The sequence below is a fragment of the Patiria miniata genome, unplaced genomic scaffold (genome assembly GCF_015706575.1).
Source record: "Patiria miniata isolate m_02_andy unplaced genomic scaffold, ASM1570657v1 HiC_scaffold_27, whole genome shotgun sequence".
Taxonomy (NCBI): domain Eukaryota; kingdom Metazoa; phylum Echinodermata; class Asteroidea; order Valvatida; family Asterinidae; genus Patiria; species Patiria miniata.
Genome location: NW_024037066.1, coordinates 8,007,750 through 8,033,142, shown reverse-complemented (window position 1 = coordinate 8,033,142; position 25,393 = coordinate 8,007,750). Strand labels below are relative to the sequence as shown.

Genomic DNA, 25,393 nt, shown 5'->3' with positions numbered 1-25,393 from the left:
CCATGGATGGGGGTCCGGTTATTTATTGGTGATTTTCAAAGCCATAGACATAATAAAACCAGCAGGTCACAAATGACAGCGCCCTCTTTCGTTAAACTATAATTATATTTTTCGGAGGCGCGATCAGTGGATCTGCGCAATCTGCAGATCACGCTCATAAAAGACCTTTCTAGGCTTCGTTGGCAAACTGCACACGCGGGTTGCAAAACTATGGAAGGTCCAACACTGCAAAAATGAAGAAGAGTTATTACAGATATCCAAAATATTATTTGATTGTTGAAAATAGAACGTTGTCAACAAAGCTACATAATAATTCCTACACATGCCTTTTAGCTATGTATATTGATTATTGAGGGCGTTATGGGGATTTGTTTTGGAAAAATATGTTACCAACCACGGCTTCAATTTATGCGCTTGCGGCAGCCCATATAAAATGGCGCCAATGTTTACAAACAAAAGAAAGGGCTTATCTCGTAACCTAGGCTTTTATCAAGCCGTGGGCTGTTTTATTTCACCATGGGCCATCGCGGACATGTAATCAATTCAAAGGTAGTGGAGTCCGATTTTCATTTTCATATTAACAGCAACCGGCCAAGTCTAGTCATCGATGGACTTGACAAAAGGCTACCTGCGCGATCGACCGATCGTGCACGAACTTGCGTGATCGGTCGATGGGGTCTCAATCTGCCGATTGCGCATATCCACAAATCGCGCTCGACATCATTGTTACAGAACTCGATCAGGGAGGCTACGTGTTCCCAGTATGATTCTCGTCGTGTTTTGATGTCATTTTACAGTATATTATTCTTCAATCGTACATCACTGTCGTCAGCGTCCCTTCCTACAATTTAGTTACAAGACTGGAACTCCAACCCTTAACATGAGCTTCTCCAAGAGAGCCTGTTTTTTGGTGCTTTGGTTGTCTTCTGCAAACCTCGTATTTTGCGTTTTGTCTGATGGAATTACGGGCGGCCCAGTCAAGTGCATCCTGGACAGTAAATGTTCCTGTACTATGTCAGACAATAGCGGGCGCTATGACCTCTCAAAGCTTTCAGGCTCCCCAACCCCTTATTTTGAGATTGTGGGTCGAAATAGCTCTGAAAAATTTTATTACGATCCTTGTGTACCATTCTCGATTCCTGATGCAGTCAGCGGTCAGGAAACGGCGTGTGAATATGTTGCTGTATGCCAAACGGAGACATCTACAGCAGAACGGAAAACAAGATACTTCAACATTGCGAAACACATCACGACGGACTTCATTTATCATCCCCCTACGCAGCAAATGACTGTTCACTACACCAATGGTACACTTGTCTTTGCTACTCTTGCACATGTTTGATTCATATTGGGCAATTCCGTAAAATCCAACGTACGTCCCCCCACCACATGATGTACATGTAGGCTACAACTGCACAAAGTTGCGGTTGAAAGGTGGGGTAGTTTGGCGATGGTGAAGTGTAGGCCCCTGTATTGTTTTGATCAAATTAGATCAAAATGTTTTTTATTGCTCAAAAATCACCTTTACAATCAAAAGCAGATTTTTCTCAATTCTAATGTGACACCCTTTTTGCAATTTTGAACAGATTCTTGGTATCGAAATCATGCTTTTCCTGCGCGGTTTGTACCTTGCGACTCGGTGTGCCATGTGTGCTCATGGTACATCGCGCGGTGATCGCCCTCTTTATTTTCGTGTCGCCTGTTGTCGCTGCACTGTCATCATTTTTACCCCCAAATTTCCTTCAAAAAAAAAAAAGAAACCCTGCCCTCTCTCTCTATGACATAGGGCCTACCTGTTTATTGAGAATGTTGCCAACTAGTTTGGTAGGTCCAATAATATTAAAGTGGATTTTGTTCCTTTATAGCAACCGGGCCCTACACTACACGATCGTCCTTAGTTTGGTCTGTAATTACTCAATAGATGTCACATTTTTAGTGGAGTATCACATTTACTTTTCCAACAGCAGCTAGCACTAGCAACTAATCAACGTGCCTGACAATGTCATCCAAATGTATAGAATTGCCCTTTTAAAGACGAGGCCTATTGGCTGGTTGGTTACACATGGAAATGTGAAGCGAGCTTGATAACACCATAAATGTGGCTGAAATACTGGACTTCCTCCGTATGTTCAGCCACACAATCATGTATGCAAAATGGCCGAAAAGGTCCATGGCTAAGGGAGCCGAAAATCAAATCAAGATCGAAATTATTTATCACATTTAATATAATCACCCCAAGTATTCTATAACTGCATAGCAAAAAAACCTGTTGAATTCATTACCTTCAGAGGTCTAGTTATCTTGTAATTTCGGGTTGAATTAGGATGAATTTTGGCTGCCATTGTTCACGAAAGCGTCATGATACATGACGTCATGGGTTGTGATAATCGTGCCCGCACTGAGCATGTGTCAAATTGTGGCAAAGTGCATCAGTGCGGCTGTTGACTGTCATTCAATTCTGGTCAAAACTTGCACCCTTATGCATGCACTTTTGACCATTTAACTCTCATTCTTATGAGAGGTAAATACTGGACATCACAAGTCATTTTGAGATCCACCATTTGTTCACAAGCCACATCAGACTGCATTTATTTAAAGCCATTTTAATGTATTTGTCCTTTCTCCCTACAGATGATGTGTTTCACCCATTCACCACGGAAGTTCAACTGCGCTGCACGCCCAATTCAGACACCTACAACCTGCAGTACCTGCGCTTGACTGACAGTGCTGCATCGTTCAGTCTCAGTTCCCGCTATGCTTGTCTGGTCAAGCCAGACAAGGCAGGCCTGAGCTTTGGCAGTGTGCTGTGCATCCTATTCAGCTTGTCTTTCATTGTCTACTTTGTGGGAGGTAATTTTGTAACATTCTTGTAAAAACAACACAATTTTTAAGTGGAACATTTCTCGTCCGACTTGTTTACTTGAGGCCACTGAAGTAGGTGGTTCTTGGTGGCACGAATACTGACTGACGGCTACATTATATAGACAAGTACACAGTTTTGCGCCCCCCCCCCCCCCCCAAGTGTGTAAACACCTTCAATCATGGACCCCCCTAGTGTCCCTCTTTTACTTTTGACCTCCAATATGTTTTATACACACACCTCAAAGTGGACCTCAGCCAAACTGTGGGCCCTTTTGTCCTCTTTTTGTCCAATGTCCCCTTTTTTAATGTGTATACATGTACACATATCCCCCCCCCCCCAGTAATGTCCCAGCTTTGAAAATGAAACATACTTGCCTTATTTTTTCCCCAGGTGCTTTGGTGCTGGTCTTCATTCAACACAAGCCGCTCAGTGAGTCCATACCGCCCAACAAGGACTTCTGGTTGGAGCTGCCTGATCTGATCCTGGACGGGGCCAGGTTTGCAATGAACGGCTTCAAAGTCAGTCATGTGGCCCACCAGCGACTGGACAGGGTGGATGATGATGACCACCACCCCTACCACGACGACCTCAATGACGAGGAAGAGTTGGAATCCAAGCCGCAACCCAGTGCAGGTGACGTTTTCGATTAAATCCGGTGTCGTGTGTAAAATTGGACTGTTACAAAATCTGGTCTTGTTTTCCTTGGAGAATAATCCAAACACGTGATCAGTTAATGTGCACTCGTGAGGCCCCTTTCAATGGAGAAACCATTGTGCATGCTATTGTACAAAGCAAGTGCCCCGTGACGGATTATCTGAACAATAGCTAGCACAATGCTTTCGCCATTTATGGCCCCCATAAAAAGTTCGCGATGAATTTTGTGGGCGCCCCCCCCCCAAAAAAAACCCCGCACCCTAGGATGAGAACCCTGGCTACGCCGCTGAATGGGATCTGTGCACCAACAAGAGAGAGCGCCTTTTTACCACTTTCTAGATCCCCAGGATGGGACATACCCCATGGACGGGACATACTGATTCACACGCATATAACGAGAAGTTCACATAACTTATTTCGAAATGCACAAAGCGATGCGTGTTTGCGTGAGGGTTAGTTGTGCACAGAGCCCATAAGAGGGTGCTAGTTGGACGGTTGGTAAATTCAGGTAAACACCAAAGAGCTTACCCACTGCAAATAACCCCTCTATTGTGGCAACCATATCTCAAACCTGAGTCGTACGCTTGTGTAAATCATAAGTCAAATCACAAGTAACAAGGTGAACAGTAACAAAGGACCGCCTTTGTCATGGGTCATTTAAACAGCTTGTGACTTGGCTTGGGACTAGATGACTGGTGATGCTGATGTTGGATACTTTTTAAGAAAGTTAAAACCCTCCTATGGAAACATGCATTGTCAGCCTTTTTATTACTTGGGTCAATATTAGTCAAGACCCCCATTGGTTTGTACACAGTAGGCCAGGAGGTGAGGAAGAAAATTTTGACCATTGGTGACCTCTTAAATAGTAGGAGGGTTAAAGAATGTCAGCTTGCACAACTGTTTTTGGGTCACCCTGTACAAATGTGTGTGGGTGGGGTAGCAACTGGCCTCCAGACGCCAACAGGTGCACCTTTTTTTGTGCAGCCAAGCATGGCTGTGCGAGATGACATTTTCTGACCACTCGCAGTTCTAAGCTCTGTTTTTGAGGCAATGCATGGGTACACTGCTTCACATGCATAGGGCAGGATAGCATGAATTTTTCACGAACAGTTTTTAAACTGAATGTACACAAGTCTACAAGTCACTGTCTTTGCCACCATTGAGTAGGTTGTTGAAAGAAGATTTTGCTACCTAAATAGAAGTACATTTGTAAATTCCTTTAGCTGTGGTCTGTGACTATGCTTGGTCGCAGGAAAATAACAATTGATACCAGGGGCAGAAAGGTCTTCTGGATACCCTGTAAGCTATTTCTGACATCTGTTTATGCTACTGTGCGCCAAAGCAAAAACTGCCACTTGGACACCCTGTTTGTAACTTCAAAGCAAATATTAAATAAAAAAAAAAAATATTCAAATGCAGACTGGTAATACCATGGTCAGGGGATGACAGGATTTGTACTTCCATGCACGCTAATTCAAAAAGATTTTGTAAAAGATGACAACCACACACGTGATCCACGGAGGTGTCTATCACACGCTCATGTTGTAAGGAGGAACAGCGCCCTCTTGTGTCCACACATAGAGGCTTTATTAACAAGCCAATCTTGTTTTGACACTAATCCAAGCATCTCAGATGGAATAACTTGTCGGTTTTTAAACCAAGTAAGTTGCATGTATTTTTTTTTTTCACTTCAAATTATTGCCTAATTTCCACTTTGGTAATGGCTGTAAAATTGCATCTCCATCTATTTAATTATTTCCATTGATTATCCATTGTTTGATGCTTCATTTCATCATTGCAATCAATTTAATTGTGCATTCCATGTTCATCTTGCTACATTTTTCCATCCTTGACCGTCCAACATCTAACACAATGTTATGCCAGCTCTTATGTAATAGTTTGATAGTTAGAAAGGTGTAGGTCTTTAGGGGCCAGCCATGTTCTTGAAGTTTGAGTGATTTAAACCTAAAAATACAGCCGTGAATACTTTATTTTGGTCACCTGGGTGTTGGAGTTTGTCATTTTAGAAAAGGTCTGCCCGAGGGATTATGGTTAAACATTTCTCATTTTGGGTAAAGTTGATGAGGCCATATGTTGAGCACTATAACAACGTTATTTCTAGGTACATGTACATGTAGAGGAAAATACATGTTTCACGTAAGTGAGTCACTTAACTTCTAACAGTGATGATTATATTGATGTAAGTTTGAATTATTGCAACATGTAAACTTACATCAGAGCCCTTAGACTCACGTCCGTTTTTACCCCAAAATTGTGGGAACCAAAATTGTGTCATTAAAGGGCCTCTTTCACTAAAAAAAATGTGGCCTATTTTCACTTTTTTTTTTTTCCCATTTGGTGATGGTGCATGTGAACAATACTTCTCTGAGAACTTGCAAGGGGGCAGTGAAGATCTTTTCAATTGTTTTCAGTATTATTTCTTAATTTATCATCAATTTTGGTTTTGCCCTGCAGAATAGTTGGTCTCTTCAAAAGTGAAAAAAATCCTCCCCCCCCCAAAAAAAAAACCTTGAAGAAAGAGACAAAATATTTCTTTTGATCATTTTATTTCTGCACCTCAGGCTTTGGCTGAGAAGAACTTGCTATCTTGGTGAACATTTTCAAACTCAAAAATCTAAGTTAAATAGCAATACCAAACCCAAGGTGTCATAATCATTGCACAAAATTTAGTGAAATTCCTCAGTGAGTGAATGTTGCTGAACTAAAATCAAGAATGGCTTTTGAGAATAAAGCTGTCAACATGAACACAAAAAAAGTAGTTTCTTATTTATTTGTGTTTTTTTTCTCCCTTCAGGACCCCCCGAGTCATCGGACGGTTTCACAGCAGTCCCTGTGTGATGCCCCGCCCACGTTCTTCCTTAACCCAATGTGATCTACAAGAAGTGTGATGCCCCGCCCACTTCCTTCTTGAACCCAGTGTGATCTACACATAGGGTGATACCCTGCCCGCTTTCTTGCTGAGCCCAATGTGATCTAGAGGAACTATACATCCAGAACATGTGAATTTCTTTCCCCAGCTTAATAGGTATTAATTGTTATGGACAGTGTATATGTCTGCATGTATATTGTCGAGTGTATCGTGATGCGTACTTTTGCTTCCAGTTGTATTTAACAAGTGACTGCATTATAATCAGTGGCAACCTACCCTCTACAACAGATAGCCCCATAAATGTGGCCAGTTTACTGGACTACCTCCGTAAATAAAGGCCACACTTCTACCATGTACAAAAACATGTCGAACTTTGTCAAATTTAGATTTTCACATTTAGGCTTAGTTTATAGTTTATTTTTGCTTTAGAAGCATACTCACTCTCTTTGTAGGCTAATCAGAAAGTGCTGCCTTTTTCAGATCTCTATTTTTCATGAAATTTCATGTTGAAATTTTGATACGCAAATGTGTGCAAAGGAATCTGGAAATTTCACGAAAAAGAGACATCTGAAAAAGGCAGCACTTTCTGATTAGCCTATAAAGAGGGTGAGTATGCTTCTAAAGCAAAAAAACCCTACAAACTAAGCCTAAATGCGAAAATCAAAATTTGGCAAAGTGCGACACGTTTTTGTACATGTTCCAAGTGTGGCCTTTATTGAGGCTAGACAACAGACAAATCTAGGATATTTCGGATCAGAGGAACCGTTCTTCTTCCTTAGGTTATAAATTAATTTGAAGGATGATAAAATGGGCCTTAAGTTTGATCGCATGAGTGTGCTTTTTTAATTTTTTGTCACGTGCAAGCAGTAACCTTCAAATTTCCTTAACACTTTATCTTTCTGCTGCAAAAATGAGCAAAAAGTTTGGACTCGGGACCCATTAAGGTGTTATTCCTCTGCAGTAAGAAACACGCTGTTGTGCTGATTTGCATCAATTAAAACAATTAAACTAAGTCCATAAAATGTCTGATTTCAGACAAATCATGCATGCGTTTCTAGGGTTACATTCTAAAAGTGCTCTAGAACATCAATTAACAAAAGTTCAAATGTGGTCCTATGTGAAGTGAAGATAAATAATTATTAATTATTACCATGGTGAATCGGTAACGTTTATAACTATACACCTATACTTGTAGACAGGAATGAAAAATGTTGTAGGCATGTACTTTGATTATCGATTGACCAAAAATATATTGAAGCAAATCGTTTATGGATAAATGTGCAATTTAATCAATTTTTAGAAGGGACAAATCGCCCATTGACTCTTAAAAAGACATGTTGTTACGTGCGCATGTAAACATTGTGTGAGCTGCATGTACAGTACATGTATAGTAACATAAATCTGAATGGGATGTACATTTATAATACATGTGCATGTAATTGTTTGTTTTTGAATTGTCAGAGAAGTTTAAAGCATTTTACTTTCTTTTACAGTACTGGTAGTTCTTGTGTGCTTTGACTAATGTCTGTAATTTTAGCAACAACTGTGATACGGCCAGTAATTATGCAACCATAAAATCAAACGTAATTTGTTGAAATATAGAAATGATTCAATATTCCCTTGTGCCCACAGTTTAATTAATAAAGTAGGGACTAGAACCTCCAAATGATTTCTTTTTAATGAGAAAAACCTACATTGAAATTTGCTTGTCAGAGCAAAGAAAAACGTTAACTGAATCAATTTGAACGCAACTTGCTTCCAAACTTAAAATAAATGGTGTACAGAGTTTACATGTTAAATTCGGTAAAGCTACTGTAATTTTGAATTGTGCAAAATATCCTGATTGTCAGTGTCATGTGGCTGTGATCATTTTAAGAGTTCAATTTATTATCTTTGGTGAATTTTAGAAAGCAGTTTTAGTGGAGATGGCACATGTTGAGGTTCAAGTTGAGTTCGTAGGTGGTGTATATTTTTTGGTTTGGATAAGGGTTAATATGTTTATTTAAGCTTCTCGTGTTTATTTAATGCGTCTATTGTGTCCAGTTTGATTGAAATACTTTACCCAATTGAAATGTTGTGCAATGTATTTATGTTTTCCTGAGGTTCATATACATTTGTGATTCTGTGTGTCTGAAAAGATTTATCAAGAAAACATTCCAAACATGTTCAGATTTTACACTCAATACTACATGTAATTGGAAATGTGCAATTCGGATTTTCGTTTGTGAAAGACACCCTCGTTTCTGATTGCAGCTTTTTAACCAAATCCTCTACATCCTTTACAATCCGAATTAAGGAAGGTAGGGCCCAGTCACTATTACCGCTCTTACGGCACTATTACCGCTCATAGGGCACTATTACCGCTCATAGGGCACTATTACCGCTCATAGGGCACTATTACTGCTCATAGGGCACTATAACTGCTCATAGGGCAATATTACTGCTCATAGGGCACTATTTTTGCTCATAAGGCACTATTACTGCTCATAGGGCACTGTAACCGTTCATAGGGTGATAATACTGCTCACAGGGCACTATTATCGCTCTCAAGTTAGGGCACTATTACCGCTCATAGGGCGCTAATACCAATCATAGGGCAGTATTACAGCTCATGTGCCAGTGAGTATGTTGGAGGATTCCTGGAAAAATGTGAGTTTGGTTTAATTACAGCACTTTGTATGAAACTTTAAAATGTCATCTTTGGTGTGGAATGAGAGTCTAAAGGTTAAGGGTCAAGGTCAAAGGTAAAGGAAAAATAGTTACTTAATGTTCAAGGATCTCAGGATCTAGAGTGATATTCAGCAGACGTCATGAGTTATGTGATATTCTGAACATATTTAAATTGATAATTTCGTATTCTTATGTTGCATTCAAAAGATTTGAAAATTGTAAGTTGGGATTTTTAATTATTTAAATTATACATTTGTAAATTGATAATTTATTCAAGCCTTAAAATATAGCTGAAAAGAGAGTGAGTATAAATTTGCAAATTGACGTATGTTATTTGATTGTAGCCTACATGTACATGTACATTGTAAACGTGCAACATTGTTCATCAGAATATGTGCATCAGTCTCATTCATTGTGCACATGAACTTGATTGTACATCCAACAAGTAACAAACTAGCTGGGCTATGTATAGTGTGTGCTATGGTCGACTTGCAACGTTTGGATTATCGCAGTTTTTGATGACACTTGTACTAGTTTAATTATTGTCTCTCATGTGAATTGTGAAACCCTTAGATAGGTAGACTAATTATTAGAACATTTTTATTCCTGTATTAGAATTTTATGATCTTGTCAACAATAAAAACTCATCAAGAGTTTAACCCCATGTTGTTGTTATTACGGTGTTCGGATACCACAATTTAAAATTCTTATTGCAGTCTTTTGAATCTATTATTTGACATCAACACTAGCAGTTGTAATTTTACAAAACTATACATGGTGACCGTAAGGCAATGGCAAAATTCTGCTAGATTAAACAAAAATCTGCTAAATCACCTATTACACGAAATACATTGTAGACACAAATACATGCAGATGTAAAATTTTCTAAAAACAAAAACGACAAAACTTCCTGTAAAACAAACAAAAAAACCCTTGAAAAACACGTTAGGGAACCTTAAATTAAAGCTTTTTCAAAACTAATCAGCTATATTTTTCAAATATGCAATAAGTTTCTGTCAGATCACCAATTTTACAGAATTCTGATAGAAATCTGCTAAGAAATCATTCTGCTTAATATTCCGTCAAACTCGTTTTGCAATTCAGCTAAAACGGTCACTCTGAAACTATATGAGATTGCGGCGTGAGAATATGTTTTTAAACGGATGAGGGCGCTGTAGCGACGTCATTTTGTAATACACCGCCAGGTCCAACCTCGTCCCCAGTGCTTACTTTATTTCCAACCTCGTTTCCAATAGTAAGCCCTGGATAGGAAACTTTTTTCCTGTATCCTGATTCGATACCGCAATTTGCTAATAATGGATTTATATCGTGTAGTTGGTGTTGTTATTTCCAACTTGCATTACGTGTTTTCACGACCATTGTAATTACAGCGTCCCCACCTTTTCAATAATAATGGCAGTTCCAAATATAAAGCGGGTATGAAATAGGGCCTGGAGATAACAGGTCTTGTGAGTACATGTACATTAATGTCCAAAATCCAACAAAATTACAGTTCTTTCAACAAAAATATTGTTTTATTGTACACCAGTCTGTATGCCAAGCACAATAGGACAGTGTGAGCCGATTAAGAATAATACTACGGATATATACAGAAAAAGTTTGAGGTCTCCCAAAATACAATGAAGATTGAATTGATTATCACCGAAAAAGCAGCCTCCTCTCCAATTAAAACGACCTGAATAGTGTGGCAGACAGCAAGTAGCTGGACAGGAAAATGTCGACAAGAAGCTGAGTGGCAACAATCATTTATGGATGGTCACAGAACAGCAAACATTCCTTATTTTATATTATTTGCTTTTGGAGAGACATTATAGCAACAAATTTGGCAGACCAGGGACCACTGGTTCTTGAGTATGATTTTTATCATAGCATCATTATTTGAACACACAAAATATACCTTGATCGGACGTATTTTATTATAAAAACTGTATCCTGGGTACATGTATACACAACTAGTGAGGAAATTTCACAAGCTAACTTGAGTGGGACTCGAACCCACGACCTTTGATTACTAGTGTAGACGCCTTACCACTCGAACACCAAACTTGCTGGGGGTTTTTACCCGGTTCGAATCATTATAACAGCGGGTACCGCCAACAAACTATTTATTAGATGATATTTGTGTCTACTTGACAAAAATTTCAACTAATAACAACAAAAATAGGTCACCCAAAGGAAGAAACCAACCTTGTAGAATAAAGCAAACACTCCATAACTTGCTCCATATTTCCTGGCTAAATCTACGTCTGATTTTCGGTGGGGATCATTCAACTTTTAAATAATACAATTTTAAAAGAAATAGTTTCTACATGAATGCTTTTGAAATGCTTTTGGAAAAAAAAACTTCAACCTAGATTTAATACATGGATTATGTACTAAAATTTGTGGGGGAAAGAACGGACAGGTGACTACTCAGAATGTCTCATTATACCAGGTAAAATAAACAAATATACTTAGGGGATTAAAGAGAAATGCATCTCTAACTGCAGAGACAATAAGATACGCCAAAATAACAAATACAAAATAATTTCACACTTGTATTTACAGTAACAAATTAATAAGTGTAATTTTGGGATTTGATGACACAAGATACAGGGTCATAAAAAAAAATACTCCCAGGAAGGAACAGACATGGAGGGGCTGTGTCTACAAACAAGGCTGTGACAGTGGCTTTGATTAGTCTGGTGTCCCGACCTGATTTTTCCACTGAGGGTACAACTTTGGCACAGGCACCTGCCTAAAAGGTGTCTAAGGCTGTGGAAAAAAGTGTGGCTATGCACAATGTCCCCAATGTTATAGTCACAGCCGCAGATTGCCACAGACAACACCGAGACTGCTCCAAAATGGATCCAACTTAAGTTGGGGACTGGTACAGTTCCCCGTGTCGCTCTGTTTGTTTTGACACCTTAAGTGCACCATGGCATCAGACTTGAGAGCAACGATTGACACACATTAAACCTTGCAAAGACAGTTTTTTTCACACACTGGTTTTGCATATAAAAAGCACATTCTTTACAAGTAATTTTATCCATTAAAAAATACAAATGTCGATGCCAAACTATTTCCACCCGATTCTTGTTCAGGCAAAACAAAGGATATTATGATCAAATAAATTAATGAACAATTTCATCGAATGGCGCTACTGATCAATTTAGAGAAAAATTCAAGTATCAATTTTCATAATTCATCTTGGAAAATTTCATCAAATGGAGCTCCGAGATATTACACTGATCAATTTAGCGAAAATTCAAAATAGCTATTTGTATCATTCATTTTGGAATGGGTCATGTACTTCTCGAATGAATTCATTAACTGCCCACAATTTCCCGAAAAGGAACCAATGACACTTTTTCGATGAAAAAAAAGTCTCCTAAGATTGCACCATATCAGATACTAGAAAATTCAACTCAGATTCAACAACAATAAGGCTTGTAATAAAAGCATAATGTGGATTTGTAGACCAATACTTAAATGACTAAACAGTGAATACACACCCATATGTGATGTTAACATCGCACCATTATTTAACAAAACAAAAAAAAATCCCGATTTGTTATCAATATCAGCACATCTGAATACAATCAATATAAACTCAGAATTTAATAGACTATTTACACATCGGATTAGTTTTTAAACTTCCCTACATTAATTTACAGGTAGCTATTTATAGGACAATGATGTCATCACTATTGCTGGAAGGTAGAGGTCAAAGGTTATTTTAATTTTTTTTAAAGTATCACCCAATATGCATTAAGATTTTTATGTACGGTATGCTGGGTTGTCAACAGTTGAACCGCTCAACATAAATGCATAAAAGGTTTTTTTTTTAAAGCAACATTAAAAGAAACATTTTGTTGTTCGAAAAGAGTGTATCTAGGCATGTGTACATGTCAGATCTTTAACTTGCATTCATGACCTGATCTTCTTTTACTCCAAATCTATTGCAATATTTCTGAGTGGTCTCCGTAACTCTTTTGATTAAATAAACTGCCTTAGCCAGAAGGAATCAAGCTAAATGCAATACCATTGAGGATAGGTAGGCTTGTAGGCTAGGATTGAAACGTTAAGCCCTCACACTTTTTTGATTTGTACATTTCAGGTCAATCCAGTCAGTAAGCAGTTTGCAGCAGTTTCATTCATTTCCAAACTTGCAGTTAAAGCGGAAAAGCTGTTCGATAAAATTTTGGGTTACAAAACCTTACTTCGGTCTACTTTTGTGATCATGTTCGCTCGTGACCTCTGGATGACCTTTTTGTAACCTTTGACCCAGCTAAATACTCAATATGGAAGGGAAAAATATCTAAGGCTATGAGACTAATGCCCTTAAATAAAATGGTATACCACTCAATTTACAAACTCAAAAATGTCTAGTAAATGTTTACACTTCTTTCCGTAGGGCTTAAGCGGATAAAAAAAATGCGTTTATTCAAATCCATCTATCGCATCAAAATGGCCCACTGCAAAAGTAGTGTTTGAACTACAGTTCACATGTGGTGCCAAAAAGGGGCCAGTTGCACCCTGATGTAGCAAAGGTTAAAAAAAAAAAACCAGTACCCAGATTATAAATAAACTTCAGGACAATATCATGTTTTTATCTGCATTCACGGTACAGCTATGAAACTATCGCATATCAGCCACATCAACAGGCTGAGAGCACACGACCCCTAACCCTACAAAATCTTTCAAACTCCCTTGGGTTAGGATTTTGCAGGATTGAGGAACGTACAGCCCAACCACTATTGCTCTTCATGAGGTTTGACGTCGCCTTGAAAGTTTTTAAGTACACAGATAGTGCCACTGCTTTCTATACAGCGAAGGATATTGGAGGATTTTTCCTAGCGATAGAGCAAGCAATTCTCACCAGTCCACGTTCACTTTTTATGCGAACGTCTTGGTATCAAACACTGACTAGTCTAGTCACAGACTCCCATGTTAGAATTTACCAAAGTCTTATCTGCATGATCAATTAAACAGAGGACAAGGTCAAAATTTCTCATTTGTTTTTTATAGTCATCAACTCGAAATATTTTCAGTATGTTATAAATTGAAATGCTTTTTTTTTAAGAACCCATTAAAGACACAAAATAAATGCAAAAAAAAAAGATGTTACACAATTTGTAGATAGTGCCTGGATGTACTGAATTCCCGTAAAAACTTGCAGGTTTTTGAGGTGGACTTGCAATGCATGTTCTATAACACACAGGAAGTAACAAGATTAAAAGACTGCAATGCATGATCAAGGTTCAGCGGCTACCCAACTTGAATATGGCGCAACAGCTGTGACAAGTTTTGTCAGAGCAGATATTTTTGAAGACACAAACCACAGCCAGTTTACAAAAATACTGATTAAGTGTTGTCATCAACGGTGGTATTGGCCAGAGTGCCAGTCCCCTCAACAGAGGGCGCTGTTTGGCAACACGCACAGGCTTTACACCACTGTGTGTAGCGGAAAGTTTGGCATATCCCCGATAGTCTGCATGGCTGACGGTGCTAGGGATGCTACATGTGTCTTATGTGACTTTGTAGTGTTTTTCACTGCTGCAGTCAATTTAACAGTTCCCATTTAAAGGAGATCACCGTTAGGCTGAGGTACTGAGGAGGACAGCTACCACTGGAGGGCGCTGTCATCATACGATTCCATCCTGTACAGAATGTCGCAGCAGAAGTCATTTGAATTTCCTCTGATTGTTTATATGCTTCAAACATATTGAGGAAAGTATAACTCCTCGATGTCTTGTTCAGGCAACTGGTGGAAACCTGTCAATAGAGGGCAGTGTGCACATTGACCACATAAATGCATTTGCATCCAGGCAGTCGCAGACTGACATAATATTGCCAACAGAGGGCAGCATTCGAAACTGCCACCATCCAGAAGACGAACTTCCCTGAAGCGTCACATCCCACACTGGCATGAATCCACAATTGGCAAAATCCTGTCAACTGAGGGCGCTGTCCACATTTCTGTACTTTAATCCTACCAGGAAATTTGCCACACGAGGGGGCTAGAGCAAGCCTCAACACCAGTCGGCTATGTAATTGAAGTCCTTGAAGTAGTCCTGCTCATCCTCAGTGATGGAGCGAGGATCGCGGGCCGGCGGGGTTAGGATGGGACGTTCTTGAGTAAACTCCTCGTCAAAGTTACTGACGTCTTCCGGATGGGCCTACAAGGAAGAAAAAAAACAAGTGAATCAAAACTAAAAATAGTCAGTGCCGTAAATTTTATTGTAAACAGTGGTTGAGGAATCAAAGTAACATTGCATTTATTCCCTGATGAATTCATGAATCTACACAGAGCTGGGGTTGTTCAGGGTGGTACAGGCAGCAACAGGCAGGCCGACATACGGCAGAACATAGACTGAAGGGTTACAAATTGTATTCACTCTCGACAATAAATGTTCTCACTCAATTAAGTTGGGGCCACAAAGTAAAAATATTGCAATAAGTTGTCTTGTTCAAGGACACACGAACATTAATCCAATAGAACTAATGCCCAGTGGCCATAATAACAGGTGTCTTTTGTTATTTTCATGAAGAATGAATTCTGAAAAAATGAATGAATTCTGAAGCAGACTCACTATATTTGGTGCAAAAGGCGGCGGTGATTTTCGCATCAACAGCTCCTCCCATTTCACATTCTGAAAGAAAAAAAGAAATTTCGTATAAAGATATAAATAAAACATAACTATTATATCAATAATATAAATATTATCTCATTATAATACTGGAGAAACTCAAACACAAGTGAAAGATATTGACTGCTTACTCTGAAGAATGCCTGTTTCTTGACGTCCTCAGCGTCTCGTCTACTGGAGCCAAGCCGCCTCTCTGGGTTACGCCTTAGTAACTGTCAACGAACAAATACAAAATACTTAAATGCAGTCCTCAAAAGGGAAATATCTGTTGTCCTGTCTGCAATGTTGTGTTAACCCTAACTCCCTAGGCCTTTTTGCTAGAATGTAGCCTCAATCCTGCAAAATCCTCTAATTGGCCTCATGGTAAAAATAGCATATAGCCTCAATTCTGCAAATTCCTCCATTATTTCTTGAATATGGTCTGTGGAGGGGTGACCACTGCCTGAATACTGCGGCAGTGACTGTCAATATGTTGAGGCTTGGCCAGTGACATCCTGGAGCAGTACGGATGATTTCAAGCCTAATCCAGGCCTATATTAATGCATGGCTGGCTGTCAGTCAGTCCGTCAGGTACAAAGTGTGGGGGGCTTTTAATGCATCGTTCTATTACACCGCCCTCACATGGTTGTGCATTAGAGCCTTACACATCATGGTTGTATCACTCACCCTTCTCATGATGGCGATGGCTTCCGTTGAGAGGAATCGTGGGTAACGGACTTCATCGTTGACGATGCTGTCAAAGACTTCCTCTTCATCATCACCAGGGAAAGGAGACTGCATGGGAGGGAAACAAATTAGTTGAAACAAAAACTATGTAAGATTTGAAGCATTGCATGGTCAATAGACCAATCTAGTAAGCCCTGCCCCTATGATGTTTGGCCAATCATGGCCATGAATAATGTATGACTGCCATGAATAATGTATGACGGCCATAAATAATGTGTGACACCATCAACATCCATGTATATGTGCACATCTGGAACATGCAGTGTTGCATTAGCGAGGTCCACATGCGTATTACAGAACTTATCGCACAGTGCTTTTCTACAGCAAAGACTGGCTTAAGATTCCTGGAAAAAACGAGGAATTTCTTTGTGCCCAACACGTGCCAACTTTGATTGTTTTTCTTTAATAAGCTATGGACAGCTTGCCTTTATAATGCTGAACCCTGCGAAAGTTTGTCAGCTTTGGCAGTCATTAACCTTGGAAATCAAAGTGTTGTGGTCGTGTCCATCATACGTCCTCACAAGTCCATCACAAGTCCTCACAAGTCATCACAAGTCCATCACAAGTCCTCACAAGTCCTCACAAGTCCTCACAAGTCATCACAAGTCATCACAAGTCCATCACAAGTCATCACAAGTCATCACAAGTCATCACAAGTCATTTAGTTCCTAATTAAGTCACAAGCTATTCAAAGGAACTCTGACAAAAGGATTCCTTTGTTATTGTTCAGCCCCTGTTACATGCGAAAACTTGAAAGGACTTGTGATTATTTGTGACTGGACTTGCGGTCACTTATGACTGGACTTGTGATGGACTTGGGATGGATTCAAATACAAGACTTGAAATAATAAGAAGTATGGTTCCCTGACTCACCTCTCCAACCAGCATTTCAAATATGAGGACTCCAAGCCCCCACCAGTCCACAGCCCTGGTGTAGGACGGTTCCGTCAGTACCTCCGGGGCGAGGAACTCGGGCGTGCCACAGAACGTGCTGGTCCGGTCCCCGAAGCCCATGCCTTCCTTACACAAGCCAAAATCAGCGATCTTCAAGAAGCCCTCCTGGTCTAGGAGAAGGTTGTCTAGTTTCAAATCTCTGTTAAAATGAAAAGGGGAAAAAATGATGGTGTTGAACACATTAGCACCTGTACTATATTGTATTACATTGTATTACATTGCGTCACATTGTATTACATTGTATTACATTGTGTCACATTGTATTACATTGTAGTACATTGTGTCACATTGTATTACATTGTATTACATTGTATTACATTGTGTTACATTGTAGTACATTGTAGTACATTGTATTACATTGTGTCACATTGTATTACATTGTAGTACATTGTGTCACATTGTATTACATTGTATTACATTGTATTACATTGTGTTACATTGTATTACATTGTATTAACTCCCTGATGAATCAGTAAAGCAATACAGTGGTGGGGCGGTTTGGTGCGTTAGTTAACACAGTGTAACAGGCAGGATGGTTAGATGCGATACAAGACTAATAGAATGTTCCTTTCCACAAGGCAAAGCTGAGTGGAATGGAACATTCTATCCCCCACATTATTCTTTCCATTGCTCGAGCGAGAAACATTCAATACTTGTTTTATTGAACACCTGAATAAATCCTTGTCATCTGCTTGATCAGATGGGACAAAAAGATTCAATGACAAATGATCAACGACCCACCAATCAGATGACAAGGATTTATTCAGGCATTGTACAACATCACACAGCCAACCAACCTATTCTGTCCGTTTCTAATGTCAAAATTTGGAGCAAAATTTAAACCGAAGTGTGCCAAAATTTCTATCCAGAAAATGACATGATTGATATATACAGTGTAATTTTAACTTACTTGAGATATGCAGTGCTAAAAAAAAAATTGAGTATTTTACGACTGTTAAGATTTACAATTGACCAACCTGTACACTATGTTGTTTTCATGGAGATACTGCAAGCCCAGTACCACACACGCCGTGTAGAATCTACAACAGAGAGAAATTGCAACAAGTCACATAAAGCATACACTTTAAGGGCCAACAAAGGACAACACAAATAAATTGAGATTAAATAACTCAGTAAAACCTAAGCCAGGAATGCGTCTCTGGGAGTTTATGGTGATCACGTGCAAAGATTGGTCTCTAATGCGACATATATGATAGAGACCTTATAGAGACCAACGCTCTGTTGCACACCCCAGAGTGTTGAACAATATGAGGTTTCGGCAAGAAATATCTGTTGAAATGACTCTTGCGAATCAGTATTTTTGGCGTTTGGTTGTATATCAGAAGTTGGCTGCTATATTTTGCCTTTTTCAAAAATCAAAATTTTGAGCAAAAATAAACCCGGCACGAACTGGTTAATAAACTCACACTGTCCTAGGCTCGGAGAAGACGTCCGTGTGTATGTGCATCATGAGGTCACCGCCGATGGCATACTCCATGACGAAGCAGACATGGGCCTCAGTCTGGAAGCAGGCAAAGAGGTTGACCAGGAACGGGTGCCGCATGCTGTTGGCTGTCTCAAAGATTCGCTTCTCACACATCAGGCTGCAAGGATAACAATCAAATGGGAATACGTAGACAAATGGGATACAAATAAACGTGATAAACTGGGAAAAAAATCTAGAGTTCATTTGTAACCAGATTCCAGAAGTCAGCCTTAAGAAACAGTTTTTAACTTATTATTAGTTTGTCACATGTATTGAAGGGCACAATTTGCTCCTTTTCATACATATCACTCAGTTTAGGCACTCTGGAGAAATTTTTTTTTTTAAATGAATGGGGGTGATTTTTTTTCAATTTTCAGATTTATTGATATTTGTAACCTTTGATATATTTACTACACATATTTTTACAAATAGTATACAAATTGTGAAATAAAAGTGTTTTTAAGGAAAAAAAATTGACATCTTTCATTTTCACGAATTCAAAACTCAAAATGTAAGGCCTATTTCAAAGTATTTTACTTTGACTGCCAAGCACAGAGGGTAAAGTTAGGAACCAAAACAGCCCAGACAAAATGACAAAAAGTTGACTTAACATCAGTAAATTTCCAACCATTTACCAAACATAATGTCCCCCTCCGTAAGGGGAGTGGATTTCTCAATAGGAATAGCCCTCAAGTTTTCTCACCTCTCCACTTCTTCTCTTGCGATGATGTCGCCCTTCTTGAGTGCCTTGATGGCAAACAGCTCACCCGTGTTCTTGTACTCGGCCAGGAGCACCTTGCCAAAGTGGCCACGGCCCAGCACGCTGATGCAGCGGAAGTTATCCATGGTCAGGAAGTTATTGGAGCTATCAAAGTAAATGAGAACATCATCGTACATGTAACTCATTGATTGAGTGGTCTTGACTATTGATAAGCAAACAATCCTAAGCAGGCTCAGTCATTATGTAGGTTAACCCTAACTCCTTGGGCCTTTTTGCAAGGATGTAGCCTCAATCCTGCAAAATCTTCCAATTGGCCTCATGGAAAAATAGCATAGCCTCAATCCTGTAAATTCCTCCATTATTTCTTGAATATGGTCCGAAGAGGGGTGACCACTGCCTGAATCCTGCAAAATCCAGCAGCAGTGACTGTCAATATGTTGAGGCTTGGCCAGTGACATCCTGGAGCAGTGCGGAGGATTTCAAGCATAATCCAGGCCTATATTTATGCATGGCTAAGCAAAAACAACACAAGGTCAAGCCCAAGACCTTGACAAAGTGCATCCTACAAAATCAGTAACGCACTTTTGCCCTGTAACCTCAATCCTCCAAATTCCTCCACTTTGGCAAAGAGGATTTTGAAGGATTCAGGGCGGTTGATAAAGCAAGTCCTTTTCCTGCATAACTTGTCAAAACTGGTCCTGACATGTTCAAACCGGTCAGAACCAGTGCTTAATATTGTTTTTTTTTCCCAGCAAACTTGGCGTACCTGATGTCATGTGGCTGAGCTGGCACACTGGCCGGTGGTGAGACCGGCGTGGAGGCCTGAGGAACAATCGGTCTGGACTCGGACTTTGGTAGGTCTGGCGTAGGGGCCGCCGAGCTGGGACCCGGACTACCCAGAAAGTCAAACGCTGACAGCGCATCCTGAATATTGAAAAAAACAAAAGTTGTACATTGAGGGAAAATTGTTTCATGACTATTGACAAAACACGTTACATTTATTAAAGGCATATAGATAGCATCATATGCTTTTTATGCATTCTGCTTGTTTCATATAATAATAACACCACTCAAAATCCAAAGAAGAGTATTCAAAACTTAACTTGTTAAAGTTTCAGCTCAGTGGATATTACACTTTTTGAGAAAACAGTGAAAACCCATGCACAACCTTTTGATCATAAAACACAACTTCGTCAATTGCACTCTTTATTCCAAAAAAATAGTCAATTGACTGATCGTTGGAAATCACCTACATTTCTTGATTTCTTCTAAATGACAGTAAGCCAGATGGAATATTTCACGGGAGTTTAGTGCCAGTACAATCTTTAATCCAAGTAAGGTTTTTAATCATAATTTGGTAGGTTACTTTTGGTATAAATGTAAATGATCCTATATGCCTTTGTTATTCATACATGTACCATACATGTCAATCTGTACAGAAGTTTCAATAGTTCTTTTCTTTAGTTCGATCATGATCCACCACCTAGTCCCGCATGTCATATTTTCAAGTGATTTCTATTAGACACACCAAAATAACTACAAACATATGAAAAAAAAATTAAACTATACACTTCATGACATATATGACCACACAAAGCCACTTCGATGCTCAACTACTGTGAGGTTACATCAAATTAGCAAGTGTAAGAAAATATCTCATCTTCTTGACTCTCTCAGTGTTCAAGAGGACAGATCTCTACATTGTACTTACCCACAACAGGTCAAGAGGCCAACAAGTCAACTGAAGAAACATCTTAATCAACGAAGAACAACTGTTCATCAAACACAAACTCTACCACAACCCAACCATACTTGCTGTCCACATGTACACATCTTATACAAGCAAGTAGAGAAAACGACAACACCGATCGAGATCCCAAAAGATACAGGAACAAACATTCAGTGACAACAGCCATCAATGCCTGCATTCCGTATTGTCGTCCTCCTAAAATGTGTGGTGTGTGTAGCAATACATGAAGCCAGAGGCAGTTTCTTCTGTTAACTAGAATATTACAGGTGCATTTGTACCTGTACAGTAGAGTGTATTGAGGAAACAGCACCACAGGAAAACCAGCCAACACTCCTCTCTTCCAGTGAACACTACATGTTGGTGTTTTGCTTGTGTGAACATCCTGTAATATTTCCTGTAGACTTTTTTCCAAGTTTACTCTCATGTGTCTCTTCCTGTTCGTACAGATGTTTCGATGACTGAACTTGGGGGGAAGTAACCGGCCTTAAAACAGTACTTTTTTTTTAATTAATGAAAAAATAAAAAGACTTTTTCTACTCTCTAAAAAACCTACCCTAAATCTGCCTCACACCTACAAATCTTAGAACATATCCCAGATTAGATTTTGTTTTAACTTAAAACTGGCTATGGCCAATACAAAGACAATGACTCAAATTCAAAACAAAATTTGTAAATATTTCTCACACACTCTCGGACATTATATACAGGAAATAATCTAATATCACCCCTACTCTCCGAGATCCTTCAAATCTCTAGAGTTTTTTTTTTTTTTTGGAGGAAGGGAGAGCACGGCTTTGATCGGTGCAGTCTACCCAATCTACCCATCGCAGGTACCCATCTGTGCTCCTGGGTGGAGAGGGTCAGCTGAAGTAATGGTTTTGTCCACGGAACACAAGCCCCATGATCTCTCTTTGAATCAAACTCACATACAACTTGAGTCAGACATTGGACCCTAAACAAAACCTCCCCTAAATCTTCTGTAATTTGATGCACAGTGGAGGATTTTGGGAAGATTCAGAATAAGAATTTGAAGAAGGTTGATCAGTTAGCCTCACCTCGACTTCGTGTTCGGGTATCCTCCGCTTTCCCCCCTGGTCCCCATTGGTCTTCTTGGGCGATGGAGCCCCCCGGTCTGTGATCTCTGGCAGCTCCCCCTCAAAGCTTAGCCTCTGGATGGGGATCGAGGGCCGTTCCCTGACCGGCGGGGGTAGCGAGGGGGGCACGGTGGGGAGGCCCTGCGGGCTGAGGGTGGTCGGGGAGGTACAGGTTGGCGGGATGGCCCGCTTCATCAAGCGGCCCCAGGTCGCCACATTGATGTTCATCTGGTTGGCACGCAGGAAGTTCTTGCCTGTCACCAGAAAAAGGCAAAAATATTATACAACTTATTTACAATATGTGGCAAGAATTTTTCGAATTGTCTATACAACTGATCTCCATCTGGTTGGCTTGCAGGAAGTTTTTGCATGCAATGTCATTGAAAAAACTGTAATGGATATCCTTATCTTTACATGCAGCATGGCACTATTGACACTAAAAGAAAATAACACTATTCTGTTACTTGTGTTGCATGTAGTTCCTTGTACCACACAGATATCATTCAATCCTATTATGATAAATGTTGAATATGTAGCTCACGTTTCAAAAACAAAATATGAGATTACTGATAAAAACCCTGACGATTGGAACGTTTCAAAATCCTTGTGCAATGGACTCTGAAGAAAGATTTCTCACACTGATTTTCAAACAAATTATCAATACAAACAAACTGAAGACACCAAGTAAAGCTTCAAGCAGGTAAGTCATTCTATAAAGTAAGGTTCTGAAGTGTGACATTATTCCAGTCCCTCTTACCTTAGTACTTTGTCATTTGCCATTCCAGTATCATTAAGAATGACTACAAATAATTGTTTTCTTTGGCGGATAGGTAGTATGCTATTTATAATCACTCTTAGAAAACAACTACATCAAGGATTATACATGTCAATTGTTGTCATTTGCCATTCCAGTATCATTAAGAATGACTACAAATAATTGTTTTCTTTGGCGGATAGGTAGTATGCTATTTATAATCACTCTTAGAAAACAACTACATCAAGGATTATACATGTCAATTGTTACAGGGACAAGAAAACAGTGGACCCCAAATTTATAGAATGACCCAGCTACAAAATGCATACAGAAACAAGTTTGACAAATAACTATTATAGAATGAGTACTTGAGTAGATGGGTACTCTTTGGATGTGAGCCTCAAGCACCAATGAAAGACCGACAATTTTTCAAGAAGTTACCTTTATATTTGGGGAATATCTTTCGTTGACGCTGCAGTTTTGTTCTCCTTTCGATGCTGGGGTTGAAGAACGTGATCTGTGGAGATAAGGAATGGTTGAATGTGAGAAAGAAAGCTGGACACAGGTAAATTATAATAAGTATAGGCTCTGTGCACAAGTCCCCCCTCACTTGCATGAAAGGGAAATTTGGGGGGGGACAACTGAGACATTGGAACACACTGCCGACGACCCCAACGCTCACGCACAGACGCTACATGGGTTTGTGTACATTCAAAATGGACTTAGACGTGCGTACTTCACGTCATACGTGCGCGAACCAGTACACACACGTGGTGTGTCCCCCTCCCCATCACTCTCAAAAGTGGTCAGAAAGCGCCCTCTCTTGTTTACGCACGGAGCTTATTGTGAGGCTTAGCCCTTGTCTGAAATGGGCTTCCAGAGCCATGGCTACGTCTATTGTCAGCGCGTCCCCGCGTATTTTCAATGGGCGCAGACCTAGACCTAGCTCTAGACAGCTGATTTGGATGCAGCCCTAATTCTCACTGACATGCTAAAATGTTGAGTGATAAAATGATAAAAAGGTGTTATTAACTGTAAAATACAGACCAATCTGGGCATAGATCAATGTACACTACTCAAGGTGGCCCCCAGTAATGGTGGAGGCAGAGTACAAAGTAAATGATAAATGACAGCGATTCTGGACAATAGCTAGCACAATGCTTCCGAAATTACTGCAGGCCTCCGTGGGTGTACAGTATCTCGTCATGTGATACAGATCTTCACTTGATCAACTTTCAACTTTTCCATCTTATTTTGGTTAAAGCAGAAAAGATGAGATGAAAGTTAAATCTACTTAGTCTAGTTCCCTGTCTCAAGACAGTTTTGATCTATACCTCAGCGAACAGCATGCCTGCGGGTTCCAGGTTGAGGACCAGGCCATGTCTTTGGTTGTCTAGAAAATCCTCCAGTCTTAGAAACTTGACTGCACACAGCGATCGCCAGTCCTTGTATAGTACAGAGATCTCCAGCTCACGGGACTGTTGAGGAAAACAGGCTAGGCTTATTACAAATACAACGTCAAATACCATCAAGAGCAGGGTTATATCACTGTTCTATTGCACTGTAAATAATAGGTTTGGGCGGTTCCAAAATTTCTGGAGCCAGTTCCGGTTCTCTAAAAAGAACCGGTTCCGAGTCAGAACCGGCTTTCGGAAAATTCAATGAAAAACATAAGCTCTTGAAATTACATGTAAAGATAATGGTGTCACCTTGTGAGGTCCGTGCTCTGTGGATTTCAATGTGCAATACATGTTATTAGGTGTTGGGCTTTAGCCCAAAACCTATTGTTTTTGCTAGGGTTTTTAGTTTTTTTTTTCTTCTATACACATTCCTTCTCCAGAACTGTGTGTCAAAATGAAAACATATATGAACTTCAATTGTCAATACATGAATGCACAACCTACCGCAGATGTGCTTTTTTGCAATTACGTAATCATGACGTCATCACGGGTCACATGACGTCACTTCAAAGTTTAATAAATTTAATCTTTGAAATTCCATATAAAATCAACCGTGAGAGACCGGAACCTGAAATTTGCGGGAATCGACATGGTAATACATGATCTTCATTTTATTTTGTGCGCGTAAAATCACGTGACCCTTCCTTCCGGTCGAAACCGGAAGTGCCTAATAATTTTAAAGTGGAAAAAGATATGAACTTGCTTTAAACGATTGAAG

The 25,393-nt window shown here is 39.6% G+C and overlaps 2 protein-coding genes across 2 annotated transcripts in view; one reads left to right on the top strand and one right to left on the bottom strand.

Annotated features, from left to right (window-relative positions):
* Positions 1-624: 624 nt before the first annotated feature.
* LOC119734440 lies at positions 625-6,782 on the top strand. The gene is made up of 4 exons (XM_038207944.1): positions 625-1,307; positions 2,632-2,850; positions 3,254-3,496; positions 6,333-6,782. Exons 1-4 carry the CDS (start codon positions 881-883, stop codon positions 6,374-6,376), a joined length of 933 nt encoding a protein of 310 aa, XP_038063872.1. The 5' UTR covers positions 625-880; the 3' UTR covers positions 6,377-6,782.
* A 3,802-nt stretch (positions 6,783-10,584) lies between these two features.
* The window catches only part of LOC119734453 (serine/threonine-protein kinase N2-like), a 44,504-nt gene continuing 29,695 nt past the window's right edge, over positions 10,585-25,393 (bottom strand). The window contains exons 9-20 of the mRNA XM_038207958.1: positions 24,550-24,693; positions 23,657-23,732; positions 22,423-22,715; positions 20,384-20,541; positions 19,600-19,761; positions 18,838-19,014; positions 18,388-18,450; positions 17,330-17,549; positions 16,397-16,504; positions 15,862-15,942; positions 15,674-15,733; positions 10,585-15,259 (exon numbers count right to left, since the gene is read on the bottom strand). Coding sequence (XP_038063886.1) covers positions 15,113-15,259; positions 15,674-15,733; positions 15,862-15,942; positions 16,397-16,504; positions 17,330-17,549; positions 18,388-18,450; positions 18,838-19,014; positions 19,600-19,761; positions 20,384-20,541; positions 22,423-22,715; positions 23,657-23,732; positions 24,550-24,693 — 1,689 coding nt within the window. The 3' untranslated portion in view covers positions 10,585-15,112. The remainder of the gene's footprint in view (positions 15,260-15,673; positions 15,734-15,861; positions 15,943-16,396; positions 16,505-17,329; positions 17,550-18,387; positions 18,451-18,837; positions 19,015-19,599; positions 19,762-20,383; positions 20,542-22,422; positions 22,716-23,656; positions 23,733-24,549; positions 24,694-25,393) is intronic.